Consider the following 18,414-nt stretch of genomic DNA (forward strand, 5'->3'; position numbering starts at 1 on the left):
TGATAAATATAATGGCTTTTAGGTAGCTTGTTTAACATGTTAGAATATGCAGACCATTTCAAATCTGAAAATGTCAAAAGCTCATGCATGCACAGTTGTTGGGCTTTGACCTTATTTTGAATAGTAATTGAGTATTGTTGTACATGTCAACTCAGGCTTTAGTCCGGGTCTTAGTTTGGTCTTATAGTTTTAGTGTTTGGCGGGTGTTGGAGAGCTGTCAGTCTGTGGTCAGCCTGCATGATATTGAGGGCTGCAGGCCTCCGGCTCTGTCCACCACGCTGCTATGTTTGAACTTAATTACAGCCAGCCGGCCCTGTCATTACAGTCCAGAACAACCGAGCGACGGCCGGCCCGTAGGTAGTGGCGGCAGAATCCCAAACAACAGCATGCAGTCACACACTCTCTTGGGTACAGCAAACACACAATTGGGATGGACACAGACTTATCCAAACCACACAGACACAAACAGAAATACAGATGCGAGCAAGACCATTGTCACGCATGCCACATTAACTAAACAAAATCCTGGCCTAACAGCAGACATAGATTATCATACATACTAAAGTCATAATATAATTATTGTGTTCTGTCATTGATAAAACTGGAGAAGTACAAAGTAGTTAATGGAATAGTTGGCCAAACATTTTTACATTTTATAATAATATATATCGTAATATAGTTCCATGGTCATATGATGTAAATTTTTATTGGAACCCATAAGTTTTGAAGAAATTGTTGTTGTCACTGACCAGGAGATTTCAAACCAAAAATTATAATCCATATTTAATGCACAAAAAGTTTGGGATTGGTGAGATTTTAAAGAAGTCTCTTATGCTCACTGAGGCTGCATTTATTTGTTTAAAAAATATAGTAAAACAAGTAAAATTGTTAAATATTCTTACAATTCAAATTAACAGTTTTCTGTATATTGATAACAGTATATATATTAAACATTTAATTTACTACTGTGATGCAAAGCTGAATTTTCATCATCATTACTCTAGTCTTCAGTGTCTCAAGATCCTTCAAAATTTAATTTGTTGCTCAGGAAACATTTCTTATTATTATTATTACTGTTGAAAACAACTGTGCTGCTTAATATGTCTGTGAAAACCCTGAATTAATTATTTATATTATTTATGTATTTTTTTATATATATATATTCTACTTCCCCTAAATGTTTGAACCATATGCATATATTATTATATAAAATTCTAGAAATAGAAATAAATGTACATAAATAAAGATATTTGTTTGAATTCTGGATGAACTATTCATTTAATAAACTGAGGAATGAGAACGAGACGTCAATGGGTGCAACTGATCTAGAAGGCAAAGTTCTGCTTGTGGCCGGAAGCATGTGGTTGAAGCAACAGCAATTATTACTCTCCTTTGCATAAAATAAATGATAATAAAAAGGCTGACATGTTTATTTCTGGCAGTCGTTGGCCTGGGAGAGAAAGCAAAGACGCGCGGGGCACAATGAGACCGTCTCTGAATGACACAAGGACATTAAGTGGTAATTACAGAGAGACGAGATTTCCTTTCTGACCACAGAGGAGAGTGGTGTCTTCAGACTACAGAGGGGCGCCGGTCCTATTAAGGCCCCCGAAACTGGTATCATATCACCAAGACCCCCAACTACACCCCCCCTCCCCCCCCCATCTGATGTCTAGATCCTCCAAGCACTTTGTGGTGTATTATGACCGTTCCACCTCAAACAAACACACCCACCTCCCCGCCCACAACACGCATGCACACAAAAGAGACAGTCAAGGCTGTGTCTCAGATCTCGTGATCAATGTGCGAGGGGTCTGCGCTGGTGCCACAAAACAAATTCCTGACATTCTGGGATAATTCAAACGTTTCACGAAGCAGTTTTTGCACCCATGAGAGGCAGCGCTCGGGGATGGAAAATGCCACCATGTCAAGGCAGTCTCTCCCCATTGTTTCTCTCTTTAATCAGTGCTCTTCTGTGGCTCTAAATATCCCCGTGGTGTACATCTATGCCTGGGAAAAAGCAGCTCTTTGCCCCGCTTGGTGCCGAAACATGCCATCAAACCACACTGTCTGCCTCCTCGCATATGATGACAGGAAAATTTTCACTTGCATCCTTCGATCTTAATATGTAGGAGCACCTAGGATGTCTGAGAATGGCACAAAAACTAAAGTCTTCTGCCATATTTATGACACATCCAGAAGCGGCGAATCAAAAGCACTCGTTTTGGTTCTTTTAGGCTCCTTCTTGAAGCATGAGCTTCTGCGTTTGATTCTAGGTTTTTTAAATTGGAAAACATATAGGAGTTACAAGGGTGAATAGAGTTTTATGCCTTATAGCAGACACATATTAGTATATTATTCATGAAATAATAATTGTGTTCTCCCATTGTGTTTTATTGACAAAACTGAGGCTTATGTAATGGAATTGATTTCTTAAAAAGAAATAGGCCTATTATGTTTTATAACAATGTATATTTTTTATATTGTTCCAAACCAATTCCATTTTATATTGGAAAAAAAGAGAATTCCGAAGAATTTTAATCATATAGGAGTATGGGGTTTGCTTGGATTTTAATGCTTTTGATAGAACCCTACTCACCAAAGCTGCATTTATTTGATCACAAATGCACCCCTTTTCATTTTACTGTATTTCACTTTTTTCTGTGATGACAAAGCTGATTTTTCAGCAGCGATATTTATAAAACAACACACTTTTTGTCTTTTCAATAAGAAGCACCTTAGAATGATCTGAGAATGGCAAAGAAGCACTCATTTTGGTCGTTTTCATGGCCACTCCATCTTGAAGTCTTGAGTGTTTGATTCAGGGTAGTTTCAAGTTTACAGGAATCAAGGACAACACTCTGGTTTGTGTATAGGAATTATAAGGATGAATAGAGTTTTATGAGGTGCTATAAATTTCATTTTCAAAAGAGGGTGTATGGCGGCTTATGTCCACTTGCCTACCCTGCGGTTTAGAGGGGCCACCATGAAGCCTTTGTGCTCTGTGGCTTTACCATGGGAAAATTCTGTAAACAAATAACTCACCCAGTGACCCATCAGTGTTAAAAATCACTTTCGAGTGCTGTGGATTGTGATGCATGGGTGCGGTGCAGCCTGCAGGAACTGCATGTTTGTTTTATCTTGGTCCAAATGTTAAAAAAACAGCTATTTTGGGGCTAAAAAAAGCAAATAAACACACATTCCATTGCAAACAATGGGGGTAGGCACATGGTTTGACATGAGCTGGCAGTAGGGGCATGTTAGGATATGAGCATTGTGAAGACGTCAGTCCTCACTCAGAGTGGGATCTGTTTCAGAGCAGATGTGAGTTTGTCATCTTGCCCCACAATAGTGGTCGACCACTATGCTGAAAAATAAACTACTTCTCATGAATGTGCTGTTCATCACCCTGTCGTCTGTGTAACAGCGGTGTAAATGTGCACTTGCTGAAACTCTTGGCAGTGCCAGCTGTTTCAGGGATATTGCTCCCTCATCTGGTGATAGTGTTTATTTCACTTTATTCATTGCCTTTGTTTTGTCAGAATATAGTCTTGATATGAAAAGGATAAATAAGTTAATAATTTAGCTGCTTTTTAGCTTTTCTTTTTGAAACAATGAAGAAAGACTAGAAAGCTGAGGACCAGGATCCCAGCGAGTCAGCAAATCTTTTAGGTCACCTATATTGACTCATAGTCAGCACTTTTGACACCATGACTACATCATAATCACAGTACACTGTATACGCACTGTAAAACTATGTATGCACTATTTACTCATCTGTAGAGAGTCCAAATCTAATGTGATGGTACATTAATAACAGTTGGTGCTTGGAAATGTTCTTTTGGAATCCACTAACGTCTGTGGCAGTGACGTAGCGAGTATGCAAAAATATAGGCTACTGAATGCAATAAATAAATAATTGTGAGGGGATATATTTTAATTATTTGTTAATAAAATAATGTTTTCTGAGTCAGTGTTGCAAAAATGAATCCGATGAACCTGACTCGCCATTTCCTTATATACGTGCCTATATGCTAACCTTTACGATCAAAAATGACGGCGCATTTTTAAGTTTCCACTGTTAATGCTCACACATAATGCTCAACTCCCTGTGTGCTGCTGCAGCTTGGTCGATCCTTTCAAAAAACTAAAACTTGAACTTTACAAACGTAAAATATCTCAAACATATTTCTAATTTAACTTAATAAAGAAACAAAAAGAAATATGACCACTTTGCCATTAAAAAACAAAACGGAACTATTTTAATTGCTGTGTAATAGGGAAGAGAGAGAAAAAAGACACGGTATCCAGTCGGACTTGGGCTGAGAATTCTCATAAACTGTTGGACAAGGGCCGGGCTCATGCAGGGCTCTATTCGTTCCCTCGTTTCAATTAAAAGTTCCCACCAACTCAGCGGGCCCCAAAACTGCCCGGGCCCATATGCACCTGCGGTGAGCGTCATTTCACAGCATGTCTTACTTGGCAAAATCACGGTGACCATGCACCTGCATACCCTGCATGCCCTGACGCTACGCCACTGGTCTGTGGACAAAGACATTCTTTAAAAATCTTCTTTTGCAAGATGAAGAAAGTGATACTGCATGCTTTTTATAAACAACATGATGATTTTATGTTTCTTTTTGAGCTAAAATTTTCATTTGGAATACTATTTAAGTTCTACATTAACAGAAAAATTAGACCACATCAGTCAGGCAGAGAGATATGTTCAAAAAGTAATCTAAAAAAGTAATTTGATGACTATATGCATATACTCAAAAAGGTGTTTCATTATTTGTTACTAATAACTTTCCCATAATAAAATAAATCTAAAAAATCCCATCTAGCCTACTTTTCTCTCACACACAAACACAAAGTCATGAACAGGAACTAAACAGTTGGGGAGGGTGTAGATGATTACTGAACACTTTTAATCATTGACTACAGTCTTGGGACAAAACTGCCACCTCAGTGAATTATTTACTCATGAGAGAAAACACATATAAAATTGAATAGGCCTACTTATTATTATATATTTTTTAATCCTTATTTATATCTAGTTACATTTTAATTTAATCTAATATTGATTTAACCCTCAATCGACTCTTTAGTATGGTTTACTTTTTGGTCCTTTGGGTCAAACAGACCCCTAACTTTTACAGAGCGTTTGCATGAGGAAATACACATTTTTTTATATGTCAAACTATATATCTAGCTGCATTTTTGTGGATATTTGGTGCTATAACTACTCAACATGCTTGTTCCATGTAACATTTGTGCTCTCGCACCAGTCCCTTATCTATGAGTGAAATTTTCATACTTATGCCAGATTTGCTGATTTTATATGCCAATTTCTACAAAAATGCTCCCTTTTGCAGTCACACATGTGTGTGTGTGTGTTTCTGTGTGTGTGCATGAGATAGAATGTTCGTTCCAGTTTGTTTTTGTGCTCTAGATCCAGGCCTTTATAAAAATGTAAAACATACTATTTATACTGGGTTTACTACTTTTTTTTTGACAAATGAAAAAAATAAAAATAAATTATTATTATTTTTTTATTCTTCTTCTTTTTTTTTTTTTTTTTTTTTTACACATTTAGAACAACAAGTCAAGTCCTGATTTTGTGTGTGTGTGTGTGTGTGTGTGTGTGTGTTTATAGATAGATTATTTAGGAAAAATCACAGAATTTCATGCCCCTGAGATGAAGGGAACAATTAATAGAAATAAAGGAAAATTCAAATGGGGTCACATAGGACCCTGGAGACAGAAACAGGACTGCAAACTGCTTATCCCGGATGTGCTTGGACGTGAACGAATGGCTGACATCCGACGTTGTAGACTAGGGGGTAAGGAGCGATTTAAACACTCCGCCTGCTGTTATGGCAGGGACAGGAAGTACAACGTTGAAATCAGGAAGCAGTCAATCAGAGAGACATTTTTAAAAGACCATCATAAGGAAAAACAGAAGAGACACTTAAACGTAAGTATAAACAAATATGCTTATATCATTAAAGGCGAGTAATTGTGTTAAAGCAGTTAAGAGTTATTTAGACTGCGCTGTATTTTATTACGATGCAATGCGCTTTTTTCCTTATTAATCGCTGCTGCTCATCTATAAAAGTAACGGTTGTTGTAAAACATATTGTACATAAATTAGAATCACCGATATGTAGAGCAAGTTTGATTTGGTTCAGATACTTTTGATACTATTGTGACAGTGATATATCCTCTATATAAAGTAAATTGCACTTTAAATGTTTGAATAATATATATTCCATTAATTAACAGTATGGCATTGGTATGATAGTCAGTATATAATCGTAATGTGGTCAGACTTCTGAAATGGAAACTGTAATTTTTCTCGTTCAGTGGACTTCCTAATATCTATTAATTAAAAATTAGAGAGAATGAGCTGCACTTCTTATGTGCATTATGCGTTTTTTTATTGTTGTGGGTTTCATATATAATTATTATGACGTGTTTTCCATTATTATTATTATTATTATTACATGCTTTCTGTGAATGTAATTATTGCAAATGTATTTAATTGTTTAGTTATTATTTTCCCATATTGTAGTGTGCTTTCAACCAACTGGTATAGTTATGTAGTGTGCCAAAAAAAAAAATTGGTACATTTCCAGGGCAGGACCGCCTCTGGAAAACGGGGCATTTCATCCTATTTTATCTCTTTGTGAAAGTTATAGGAGTTAGAGAGTATGGATTTATTTCATGGAATGTCTTTCTCATGAATAATTGATTTATTTATTAATCTTATTCTTTTTCCAGAGAAACACATGGCTCTAATACAGTGAAAATGGAGGTTCCTTCCTACCTGTCCCGGCTCTTGTCCGAGCTGAATGAACAGCGTAAGAGGGACTTCTTCTGTGACTGTAGCATCATAGTTGAGGGACGTGTTTTTAAAGCCCATCGTAATATTCTCTTCGCCAGCAGTGGTTATTTTCGGGCGCTGCTGGTGCATTACCTGCAGGACAATGATCAGAGACACAGCACTGCTTCCCTGGACATCGTCACAGCCGAGGCATTCTCCTTCATCCTAGACTTTCTGTATACAGGTCGCCTGGACCTGCGCAGCGACAATGTCATTGAAATAATGTCAGCTGCGAGCTACCTGCAGATGACTGACGTGGTGAACTTTTGCAAGGGCTACATCAAGTCATCCCTGGAGATCTGTAACAGGGAGGGGGAGAGACACAAGGACTTCAGTGGTAGTGAAAACCCAGTTTCAGCCACTAGTGCTCCTGTGGCGTCCATTTCTGATGCCGACCAAAGAACCTGTCCGGTCACAGAGTCCCTCAGCCCTGATGACGCCCCAACAGCTGCTGTCTGCACCCCAGTGGCCACCGGTAGTAAAGACTCCGAAGGGGAAAACTCCCAAGGAGCTTTTCCCAACCATCCTCCCATAAATGCTCCACTGAAGATCAGTCCAGGCCTGGATTTAGTCAACTCATCCACCCCAGGATTGCTTCTAGGTTTGGTGCATCCCAAAATAGAGTATGACCCTGATGAGGAGGGCGAATCTTCACGGGAATCCAAAGACACGACTCTTTATCACGGCCCAAATCAGGACGAGGAAAGAACTGTTAACACTAGTCCAGCTCCAAGCACTGAGCATTTCTCTGTATCATTTGCTGATTGCCCATTGAAGCAGTTTCCAGATGTGCTGTTCAGATCTGGAATGAACCCTAACCGCGATGAACACTTTTCCCAGAATTTGGGGTATGTCGGTGGATTCAGCCGTGGTGATGACGCACTCGGTCCTGCAGGGCCCTGTGGGATGGAGATTCAGATTGACTGGTATGGGGATGATCCAGGTAAAAGATGCTGGATAAAATCATTGTAGTAAAACGATCACTGTGTCTAAAATTGCATGCTGTAACTTGCTTCCAGACCGTTTAAATAAAGTATGTTCTATATAGTATAAATGATGTACTACTGTAAATCCAACAGTTTTACACTGTCATCTGTCCTCTGGTGTCAGTTGAGTCATTTCACTGCCTTTCTTAGATCCTCCTATTGATTCATGGGAAAGTAAAGCGTTAATCAGATGCTACTTCAGATGAGATTCAAAAATGTGCAACATTGCAAGTCATCTGGGGACCTTTTGCTTACTGTTTTATGAATACTATGTATTCGGACATACTACTTAGTAGTTTCAGTTTCTTGGCTAATATGCTGTTTTTCTCTTAATATGAAGAATGAAATTTGGATGCAGGGAATCATTTTTGAATTGTGTTGTAATATATTTGTGTGTGCTTACATAGGAAGGCTGCACAAATGTCCATTCTGTCCATACACGGCCAAACAGAAGGGTATTTTGAAGAGGCACATCCGCTGCCACACAGGAGAAAGGCCGTATCCTTGTGAGGTCTGCGGCAAACGTTTCACAAGACAAGAACATCTTCGCACTCATGCAATTTCTGTAAGTCTTCACAAAACTTTGGAAATATCCGAATGTGTAGCTGTAGAGCAGCAAAGGGTCAAGGTCACTTTTTTGCTTGTGAGGTTAATGTTTAACTGCACTGAAAGTATTGCACTCATTTTACTGAACTTGCTGTAAGTCAGTTCGTTTTTGTTCTGCAGACTGGCTAGAGTAAGAACACGAGGAAGTGTCTGGTTTAAATATACACACAGAAATCCTGTTGCTGTACTTACCTGTGGTTCATTATCTCCAGAGATAGGCATGTTTTATGCAAACACTAGAATGTCAAAGTATTGAATATCTCAGAAATAGTCATCCTTTTGATATAAATTCAAATTATTCTAGTCAATGCATTTTATTTGTATAGTGCTTTTCGCAAAAGCAGCTTTGCAAAAAAATAAAATAAAATCATATTGTTAATGTTTGTAATATTTTATAATTTTTCATGCCTTGTAGTTGCATTTAGCAGATGGAAAAATATAGTTGATATTTTGCAACAAAATAAACAAGCAGTTGAGATTTGTTATAGTATATTGCGTTTTATGTTAATATACTCCATGTATAAAAAGTTTATACATATAAAGTTACATATAGAGCTGTATTTACATTTTGCAATGATATAAACAGTCACTTTGCCAAGATTTGCTGTATAGCCTATGTTGCTTTACAAGTGTATTGTATGTATGCAGGTAAAGTTGGATGTAATATGTCCAACTTTAAATATATCACTGGCTGATAGTTTAAATCATGCAACAATACACTATGATGGAATTGCATTGGTCATAACTTCTAGTGTATTACAGTTGTTGTTTTACAGGTGATGTGGTGTATCGTATCACGCAAAAGCAACGCGTAAAGAATATCTCCTTGGATTTGAGACTTAAGTCTTTGCAACTTTATGGATCTTATATATTCACAAACAGCTTGTAACTAAAGAGAAAGGAAAACCTGAAATTGTATCATATGCCCCCTTCAATTTTTGCTAATTGTCAAGTTGTCTTTAATGACAGATTGCTTTATTTTTTCCATTCCATTTTGTTTTTGAGAATTACAAATATTTTTTTAGAGATATAAAAAGATGTTAAGTGAAACTTAAAAAAGAATTTTGTTTCGAAGGTCCATCACTCCACCTGGCCCATTGTGTGCAAAGGCTGCCGTCAAGTTTTCTCAGGCATTGTGTCCCAGGGAATGAAGCGATTTGGACTTTGTGATGGCTGCACCTTTGTTACTACAACCAATGAGGATCCCTCCTCCATGAACCTCAACGTCCAGTCTGAATCTATGGAGAGGGGCACTAGAGACTCTGACTGGCCTGTGTTTGTGGTGGAAGGGGATGAAGCGGAGGCGAGCGCAAGTAATGTTGGACAGGATGATAAGCAAAATATTGCAAAGCAGCTTTCAGAGAATGGCACTCTATTGTAAAGTTGCACTTGGATCCTTACCAAATAAATGACAAAAAAGGAGTAAGAGTCTAAAGCAGGGTGTGTCAACATTCTACCGGTAACAAACTACCGGTTTAGTCACTTTTTCTTCTTGTTATTTGTTGGTTAGAAACGATGGTTAATTATTTGGTGCAATTTAAATATTAATTTGTATTGGAAACACTACACAGCTAGAAAAGCTGTCAAACATTGTTTAGTTTTAGTACAAATCTGCACTGGCTACTTATGGATTATGAACACATTTTGCTGTATGACAATGAGGCCACAACAGATTTTAATGTGTTGTGGCAGTTGTGTGAATAAATATTTTTATGGTTTAAAGCGAACTGTCTTAAAAACTTTCAGGGACCATTTCAGTGTTTTTTCCAATTGATTATAAGTGTTATGAGTATAATGTTCCAGAAAAATAGTAATAATAATAATGTCATTAAGAACCTAAAATCATGTTATTGTACATTTAGAGTACTGAACTTTTTTTTTTTTAGGGGAGGGGGGGGGAGTCTGAAAGGTAACAGAAATACAACATTGCCATAATTCTACAGTGTTACAGATTTTTTACAGGCAAATTTTGACCATGCAATAAATACAATGCAAGACAGAACACAAAATAGTTATCTAATTTTGAGACCTTACAACTCAATTATTGCTTGGCCTATATATTGCTTTTTCTAAGCTACTTGTCAAGAATAAATCAGACTGCTAGCTTTTTTTTTCATTTCATTTGGTTTTTGAGAAGAGATTTTAAAAAATATGTTATTTTAGCAATACAAAAATGTTAAGTTAAACTTCATTTATTAAATGCCATTTCTCATCTTTACAAAAGTTGACCAGCGTTCGATTCCCGAGCAAATGACTCGAATAAACCGGTTCTTTTCAGCGAAACAAAACATACAAGATTCCGAGTAGTAACGTTAGTCCTTTTCAAGGCATTGTTTTGATAAACTCCTGAAGTATTGTTCCTGTCCCTTGTGGTGAGCTGTTTTGCAGTTGGTCCATGTCATGTGTTTTAGTCACATGGTTCATGTCATATGATAAACCAGGAAATACAAACGGGTTGTTCAGGTTTTGAGTCTGTTTTCTACATTTCGCCGGTAGAAATATATATAGTGCGGAAGACGGTGCATACTGACATTAGTATTGTAGATTCAGGTTTACTGGTCACAGTGAACACGCACACGTCTGTGAAGTTCATTTGTGCGCGATCATGGAAGTGACTCGGATTCAGATATCGCTGTTTCTTTGTCTGCTATCATGCGCATCGTCTCTCGGGACTCGATACACGCCCGACTGGGCCAGTTTGGACGCCAGACCAATTCCTGACTGGTACGACGAGGTGAAGTTTGGGATCTTCGTGCACTGGGGGGTGTTTTCGGTGCCTGCGTTCGGCAGTGAGTGGTTCTGGTGGTACTGGAAGGGATCACAAACCCCCAGCTATGTCCAGTTCATGATCAAAAACTACCCGCCTGGATTCAGCTACACAGACTTTGCACCACAGTTCCACGCGCAGTTTTTTGATCCTGACGAGATGGCTGATATCTTCGAAGCTTCAGGCGCAAAGTATGTAGATATATGGGTTTGCGGCGATGGTTCTTTTGTTTTATATATTTATGCCTTTGCTTGTCGTTCTCCATTCAGATATGTGGTCCTCACAAACAAACATCACGAGGGGTTCACAAACTGGGGGTCCCCGTACTCCTGGAATTGGAATTCGGTTGATAATGGACCTCACAGGGATCTGGTTGCAGATTTGGGCGCTGCGATAAGAAAGAGGTATTGGCCACATTTAGTAAACGGGGTAAATTACCGTGAGAGCTCAAACAAGCAGAGTCAGTAGATATTCTGACATGCAGGTCTACTAAAAAGAGGAAGAGTACGCTTTTAGCGTTAAATTATGGCACAAATACTTGCAGCAAAAACGTAAATCACCATGCATGATAATAACTCCCATACATTTTGCGTCTGATAGGAAAACTACAAAAGCAAAAAATCTGCCACTTTGTGCTAGACTGGTTCTAAACCTACATTAATGTATTAGTGAGGTTTTGAGTGGTTTTTTTCTTGACTTGTATCCAAAAATGTTCAGTGAAATGTATCGTTCTTTGGAAGTAGCAGTGGAAATGTTTAATATCTTTAGTAGCTGTAGTTTTAACTTTTTGTAACAGGTCTCTGCATTATGGACTCTACAACTCGCTGTATGAATGGTTCAATCCCATCTACCTGAGCGACAAGCAGTCTGGTTTCAAGACTCGGGATTATGTTGAGAAAAAAGCCATGCCAGAGCTCTATGAACTGGTCAACAGGTAAATTTGCATCAGTCATGTGATGATACACGGGTGGAGAAAGAAGAGCATTTATGATATAAGCCTGACTTGCCTGTTATTTGTCTGTTTAAAGATCAACCTTTACTGTCTACATATATGGTGTGAGATTAACTGGTGATGTTTTTGATGATTCAGGTACAAGCCGGACTTGATTTGGTCAGATGGCGACTGGGAAGCACCTGACACTTACTGGAACTCTACAGGATTCCTAGCCTGGCTCTACAACGACAGTCCGGTCAAAGTGAGATCATTGCATTATGTTGTTCTTGTTTTAAATCTGTCTCAAATTGTAATTCAGATTATTATGACTGCTTTGTTTCACGCTTTACAGGATGTGGTTGTGACCAATGACAGATGGGGGGCGGGCTGTTACTGTAAACATGGAGGTTATTACAATTGTGCTGACAAGTTCACGCCTGGAGAACTGCCCAAGCACAAGTGGGAGAAATGTCAGGCAGTGGACACAATATCATGGGGGTATCGCCGAAACATGAAGCTAAGCGAACTGATGGATCTACCATCCATTATAAAGGTGAGAGGTTGCTAACAGACAAGTTCTTGTGTTATATATATATATATATATATATATATATATATATATATATATATATATATATATATATATATATATATATATATATATATATATATATATATATATATATATATATATATATACCGTAAAACTTCAAATAATAGCCCGGGCTTCTATTTACCCAAATCGCCGAACTGCACCGGCTTGTATTTGAGACAGGTGTCTATAAGAGACAGGCCTTTAATATAGTGTTGAGATGTTCAAGCATGACAGTAGGAGGTTACCACATTATATTACGTTTTATTTATAATTAATTTGAATGTGTTTAACAAATCATTTAATGTAAGAAATGTCTTTGGCTATTGGCAGCATAAAAACAAAACGATGTGACAGCATTGGGCAGAACAATACAAGTTACCCCTAAACGAATGTGTTTTACAAATCATTTATTGTAAGAAATGTCTTAGATTATTGGCAGCATAAAAAACGAAACGATGTGACAGCAATGGGCAGAACAATATAAGTTACCGCTAAAATCCATCGAGCATATGAACTTGTTGCCCGAAACATATCAACAAGAAAGAATGAAGGCTACCCTGTAAAACAACTGCAATCGTGTGATAGAAAATTACTCTATTCATCACTATCATCATCCCCGCGATCCAAAAATTACAAGTTCATTGGCGAATTCCTCCTCCACGTCACTCTCCTCCACTTCTCCCTCTCCAGCCTTTTTGGACGTGGCCAACACCACCCCACTGATATTCTGCATTAATTTCACCTCCTTGATCCCCCCTTTGAAGACAATGTAAGGTTTCAATTTGGTCCCGTCTGCTTTCGCAGCCAACACCACAGTTAAGTGGCTCTTCTCATGGCCTGTGGTTTTCACTGGAACACTGCGTGCACCTCTTGCATCCACCGTTGTAGAGCCCACCATATCAAACCACACCGCTGTTTCGTCCATGGCTATAATGTTTTTCGGCTGTATTTTCTTTGCCTTAATAATCCGCATTGTTTATGTGACAAAATTTACCAGTTTCTCAGTGAAGTACTTGGCGTCTTTCTGGGCCACAGTTGTGCTTCTTCTGACTGAAAAGTCGTTGCGCCTCAGGAATTTGTCCAGCCAGCCAGCGCTCGCAGTAAAACTCTCCTCATCCCTGCCGTCACTCACTGTTGAATACACTTCTTTTGCCTTGGCCCTGATCATTTTACGTGAGACTCTGAGATGCTTTGCCCGCATGCTGTGGATCCACTCACACACGCTCACCTCCAGCTCTTCACTGGCCTTCTTCCTCCCTCCACCTTGCAGTCTGGCCCTTTTGTCGTCTTCCTCGGACAGATGTTGCAGTTCAGCTTTATTTTTACGCCATTCTCGCACTCTCTTTGGATCAACCGAGAAATGTCTTGCCGCTGCTTCTCCCGAATTTTGTTCGGCAAATTTTAGTGATGCACCAAAATGAAAATTCTGCGCCGAAACCGAAATCGAAAATTTAGGATGCACTTGGCCAAAAACCGAAACTGAAGCCGAAAATGGCTTATTTTAAAAGCGTATATATATATTGCTTGGATTTAATGGATCTGAATTGAAAAATCACAATATAATAATCAAACTTTTATTAACAGTTACATAACAAAACATCAAATATTTTTTACAATAAATATAAATAATAATTATTCTTCAAGTTTTATGTTCCATCAAATAAAATAGTTTTTTAAAAATTGTGCAAAAAAAATCCACAATTTTGGAGATTTTTGCAGAACAAATGCTACATATTGCAACTTTGTTGTCCTCTCGTATAGGGCTGTCACTTTTGTGAAAAAAAATCCTGTTCGATTTTTGAGACATAGGCAAAGTGTTCATTGAATCGTTAGTAAATTGCCTATATTTGGCGTTGATCTGTTTTTCAACGCCAAATATAGGCAAATCCACCGACAACTAAACAGGCATTAGGGCGAACGTAAAGAGGGCGCTTGAGACGCGCACAAGTCAGCAATGTCGACTGCCATAACATCAATGAAAAACATTACTGAAGGCTACATTGATATTATGCACTAATAGGCTGTGTGTGTGTGTGTGTGTGTGTGTGTGTGTGTGTGTCAGAACCTGCAGTTGCTGTGTGACGCGCGTTCGCTGCGAGCGTATAGTGACGAGCTGGACGCGCTCCGAGAGAAGGCCGTTAAAATCGATTCCCTATTTTCGTTTTCGAAACTTGTGTTGGTTGGCCCGATCGATTGTGTGACAAGCTTTTGTGACAAGCTTTTTTTGATTGTGACAGCCCTTTGACATGCTTAATCTTTGATAGGCAGACGCGTGATAACAGCTCGACCGTGAGTGAAACCTAAGCGCTTGCGCACGGATGGGAGGGGCGGGTAACATTCATTTTCGGTTTACGTTTTCGGCTGTTTTTTTTATTTTGGCCCGAAACCGATAATGCCATTTCGGCCGACAATTTTCGGCGGCCGAAATTTCGGTGCACCCCTAGCAAATTTGACAACTGTCCGCTTAAATGTCAAATCATACTTTTTACTTTTTGTCTCCATGGTGGTATTGAGAGAATTAAGAAAAACTGAAGACTAAAAGAAAGTTCGTTAACCTCTTTGTTATGTTGCCATAGTGATGAGTCGTTCATGAACTGTTGTTGTGTCTGTCACGTGACATCTAATCAAAACATAGAACAGAAGATCTGACAGGTTTGAGAAGATCAAATACAACCCGATACTAAAAAACAGACCTGGCCTCTATTTGAGACCGGCCTTTATTTACCCAAACCTGTCGTCACACCAGGCGTTTAAAAGAGACAGGCGTCTATTTGGGACTCGGCTATTATTTGAAGTTTTACGGTATATATATATATATGAATGAAACCTGGACACAAAAGCTTATGCAAGTTCATATGGTGCCTAATGACTGTCATATATTATGACCACAGGACATGGTTTACGTCGTGGCATTGGGAGGGAATTACCTGTTAAATGTGGGGCCAACATCAGACGGCATAATTGCACCCGTCTTTGAGGAACGTCTCCGAGGGGTTGGAGCCTGGCTGAAGGTCAATGGTGATGCCATCTATGGAACTAAGCCTTGGAGAGTTCAGGCTGAGAATGCTACAGTTCCCGTCTGGTGTGTTGATATCTTTTAACTCCCTCTTATATGTGGCTTACAGTTCTTTTGAAAAACTTTCAGAAGCTGAACTACTAGGTACTTATCTCTGTAGATGTAAACACATACTTTTGACCAAAAAATACTTCCCGTGTCTGTAAACTGGTCATATGGTTGGCATAAAATATTTGATTACTTCTAGGTCTGTTTTTTTAAGCAGCCTGGATTCCTTTAACCTGAGTCAATCATAATTCTGCTTCCTTCTCTGCCTGTTCCTGGACAAAGAACTTAGTTGGCATGCTCAAAATGTTAGTGTTTTAAATGTTCTTTCAATTCCAGGTATACATCAAAAAGCAGCACTGTGTATGTTATCATCACCTCCAATCCCATGCAGAACTCCTTTACGCTTTCTGCGCCCAAAACCTCCAACAATACAGTGGTAAATAATTATAAATCCATCAGAAATTAGGATTTATTTATTTATTTTTTATTATGCAATAAAAATACACTTGTGATCTCATAAAATGCATTTCATCTCTGTTCAGGTGACTTTGCTGGGGAGCCCTGAGCCTCTAAAATGGGCTCCTCTGCAGACATCAGGTCTGATTGTTCTGCTGCCCGATCTGCCTTTCACACCCGCTGATGCCTGGACACTCAAGCTGGATGAGGTGGCCTAAAGCCTTTAACACCTTTTTGTACATTTTAATAAATTGTAATGATTTTAAGAAAGTTTTGTATAAATCAATTTTTTTATTGTATTTGATTGCACCATAAAATTGACCAACTGAATGAAACATCAAAACCAATTGTGCTTTTTAAGATTCTTGATTTTTTTTCTTCTGCTTTTCATATGCTTAAGCAATACCTTGAAACCCATGCTTAAAACTGAAACGTCATTTCAATGGATGCTAATTTCATTTATGTATTTGTCTAAAACAAATTAATGAGACTGACTAGGAAGTGTTTATGGTGGAAGGAGATAAAGCAGAAGTGCATAACATATGTAATGGCTGTTACATCAAAGTAAATGTATCCAGGTCTAAAAATGTGTATGATGCATATAAGTGATTTAGCAATGGATAAAAATGTAAATCATTTAGCTAAGTATTAGCCTGAATTTGAATGCAAGCTATAATCGGATATGCCAATCCATTTATTGTCTATTTGGCATTGCAAATAACAAAATAAAATAAAGGGAAAATATAACTTTAAATGTAACTTAGTTTCTTAATTCATAAACAAATACTTAATTCAAACAAACTGTTAAGAGGTACGATCCTGCACCTTCAACACAGTACCCACAGCATGGTCAAAAAATTTGTTTGACCTTCCATTGCGCACCTGTAACTCATCAGCGGTTGGCTTAAATGTACTCAAAAATACTCATAATGCCCTCTAGTGTCACAAACAAATTACAATGAAATGGCTCCAACAAATACTGTCTGTTGTAGAGGTGTAATGTTATGAAACATCATGAAACTAAAAATATTGAACTGATTTTTAGGTTACCACATCCTGTAAGGAGTGAAGCAATGCAGTACAGTACTGATATGAATTTGTAGTTATAATTATATTTTAGACTAGTAATGTGCTTTTTTTTATTATTATTATATTCAGTACTTTTGCAACTAACCAAAGGTCATTTTGCCTTTTTTAATAAGGGGAGAGTGGGGTAAGATGAGCCAGTGAGTAAGTTTACCCACCCCCTGTATTTCGTCAACTGTACACTTTTATTGTCATATGACCATTCTGAAACCACCCATAATTCCTGCCAGACTGTGAAAAGCAGAAACACATGGGAGAAGTGGAAGGCACCCAATTACTTTAAAACATTTTGGCTTGTCAAAGTAAAATTTTAGCATAACATATGTAATGTCTGTTGCATCAAAGTAAATGTATCCAGGTCTAAAAATGTGTATGGTGCATATAAGTGATTTAGCAATGTATAAAACCGTGTAAATCATTTAGCTAAATATTAGCCTGAATTAGCATGCAAGCTATTTTTTTCCAAAATGGCAGCTATGGGGCAAAGTGAGCAAAATGCTTTGGGGTAAATCGAGCCAGCATTTTATCTTACCCTACCATGAGGCATTGAAGTTAAATGTTAAATCTCTGAAGTATAAACTGGTATTTTAATGTGATAGTAGGCCTGATGTAGTTTATCATACATATTATTATGTGTAGTTTATTTGATAGGGACATTGTACAAGTGCACCAAATCCATATCTGATAGAAATAGAATATGCTTTTCATCACATTATAATCAGAGACATCTTTATGACCTGTAGTCTTTAATGGCCTGTTCGACATTGCAGAAAAGCTACCATGCCAAGAATCTTTTGACTAAATTGTTCATTAGTGTCAGTGACATTTATTCCTTCATTCTAATTATTTTTATTTTTTTCCTCAACAAACTCTCAATTTAGTCTTATTTTGGGAAGATTACAACTTTAGTGTTAATCATACTGTTTCAGAAATGCAAACAATTAAAGATTGATATTTTCATTTGATTAAGTTTTATGTTGTTTACATTAGCTTTAAGAAAAGAAATAAGACTGTTTGAAATATTGGAAATTTGA

The 18,414-nt window shown here is 37.9% G+C and overlaps 2 protein-coding genes across 2 annotated transcripts; both read left to right on the forward strand.

Annotated features, from left to right (window-relative positions):
- The first annotated feature begins 5,840 nt into the window (after positions 1-5,840).
- Positions 5,841-10,205, forward strand: LOC132145486 (zinc finger and BTB domain-containing protein 8B-like). The gene is made up of 4 exons (XM_059556568.1): positions 5,841-5,977; positions 6,786-7,829; positions 8,280-8,437; positions 9,554-10,205. The coding sequence occupies exons 2-4, from the start codon at positions 6,812-6,814 to the stop codon at positions 9,857-9,859; spliced, it is 1,482 nt and encodes a 493-aa protein (XP_059412551.1). The 5' UTR covers positions 5,841-5,977; positions 6,786-6,811; the 3' UTR covers positions 9,860-10,205.
- A 698-nt stretch (positions 10,206-10,903) lies between these two features.
- On the forward strand, positions 10,904-16,641 carry LOC132145488 (tissue alpha-L-fucosidase-like). Its single transcript, XM_059556570.1, has 8 exons — positions 10,904-11,436; positions 11,515-11,649; positions 12,042-12,179; positions 12,336-12,441; positions 12,532-12,732; positions 15,666-15,856; positions 16,175-16,274; positions 16,381-16,641. Exons 1-8 carry the CDS (start codon positions 11,084-11,086, stop codon positions 16,510-16,512), a joined length of 1,356 nt encoding a protein of 451 aa, XP_059412553.1. The 5' UTR covers positions 10,904-11,083; the 3' UTR covers positions 16,513-16,641.
- The last annotated feature ends 1,773 nt before the right edge of the window (positions 16,642-18,414 follow it).

Source organism: Carassius carassius, chromosome 8 (genome assembly GCF_963082965.1).
Source record: "Carassius carassius chromosome 8, fCarCar2.1, whole genome shotgun sequence".
NCBI lineage: Eukaryota > Metazoa > Chordata > Actinopteri > Cypriniformes > Cyprinidae > Carassius > Carassius carassius.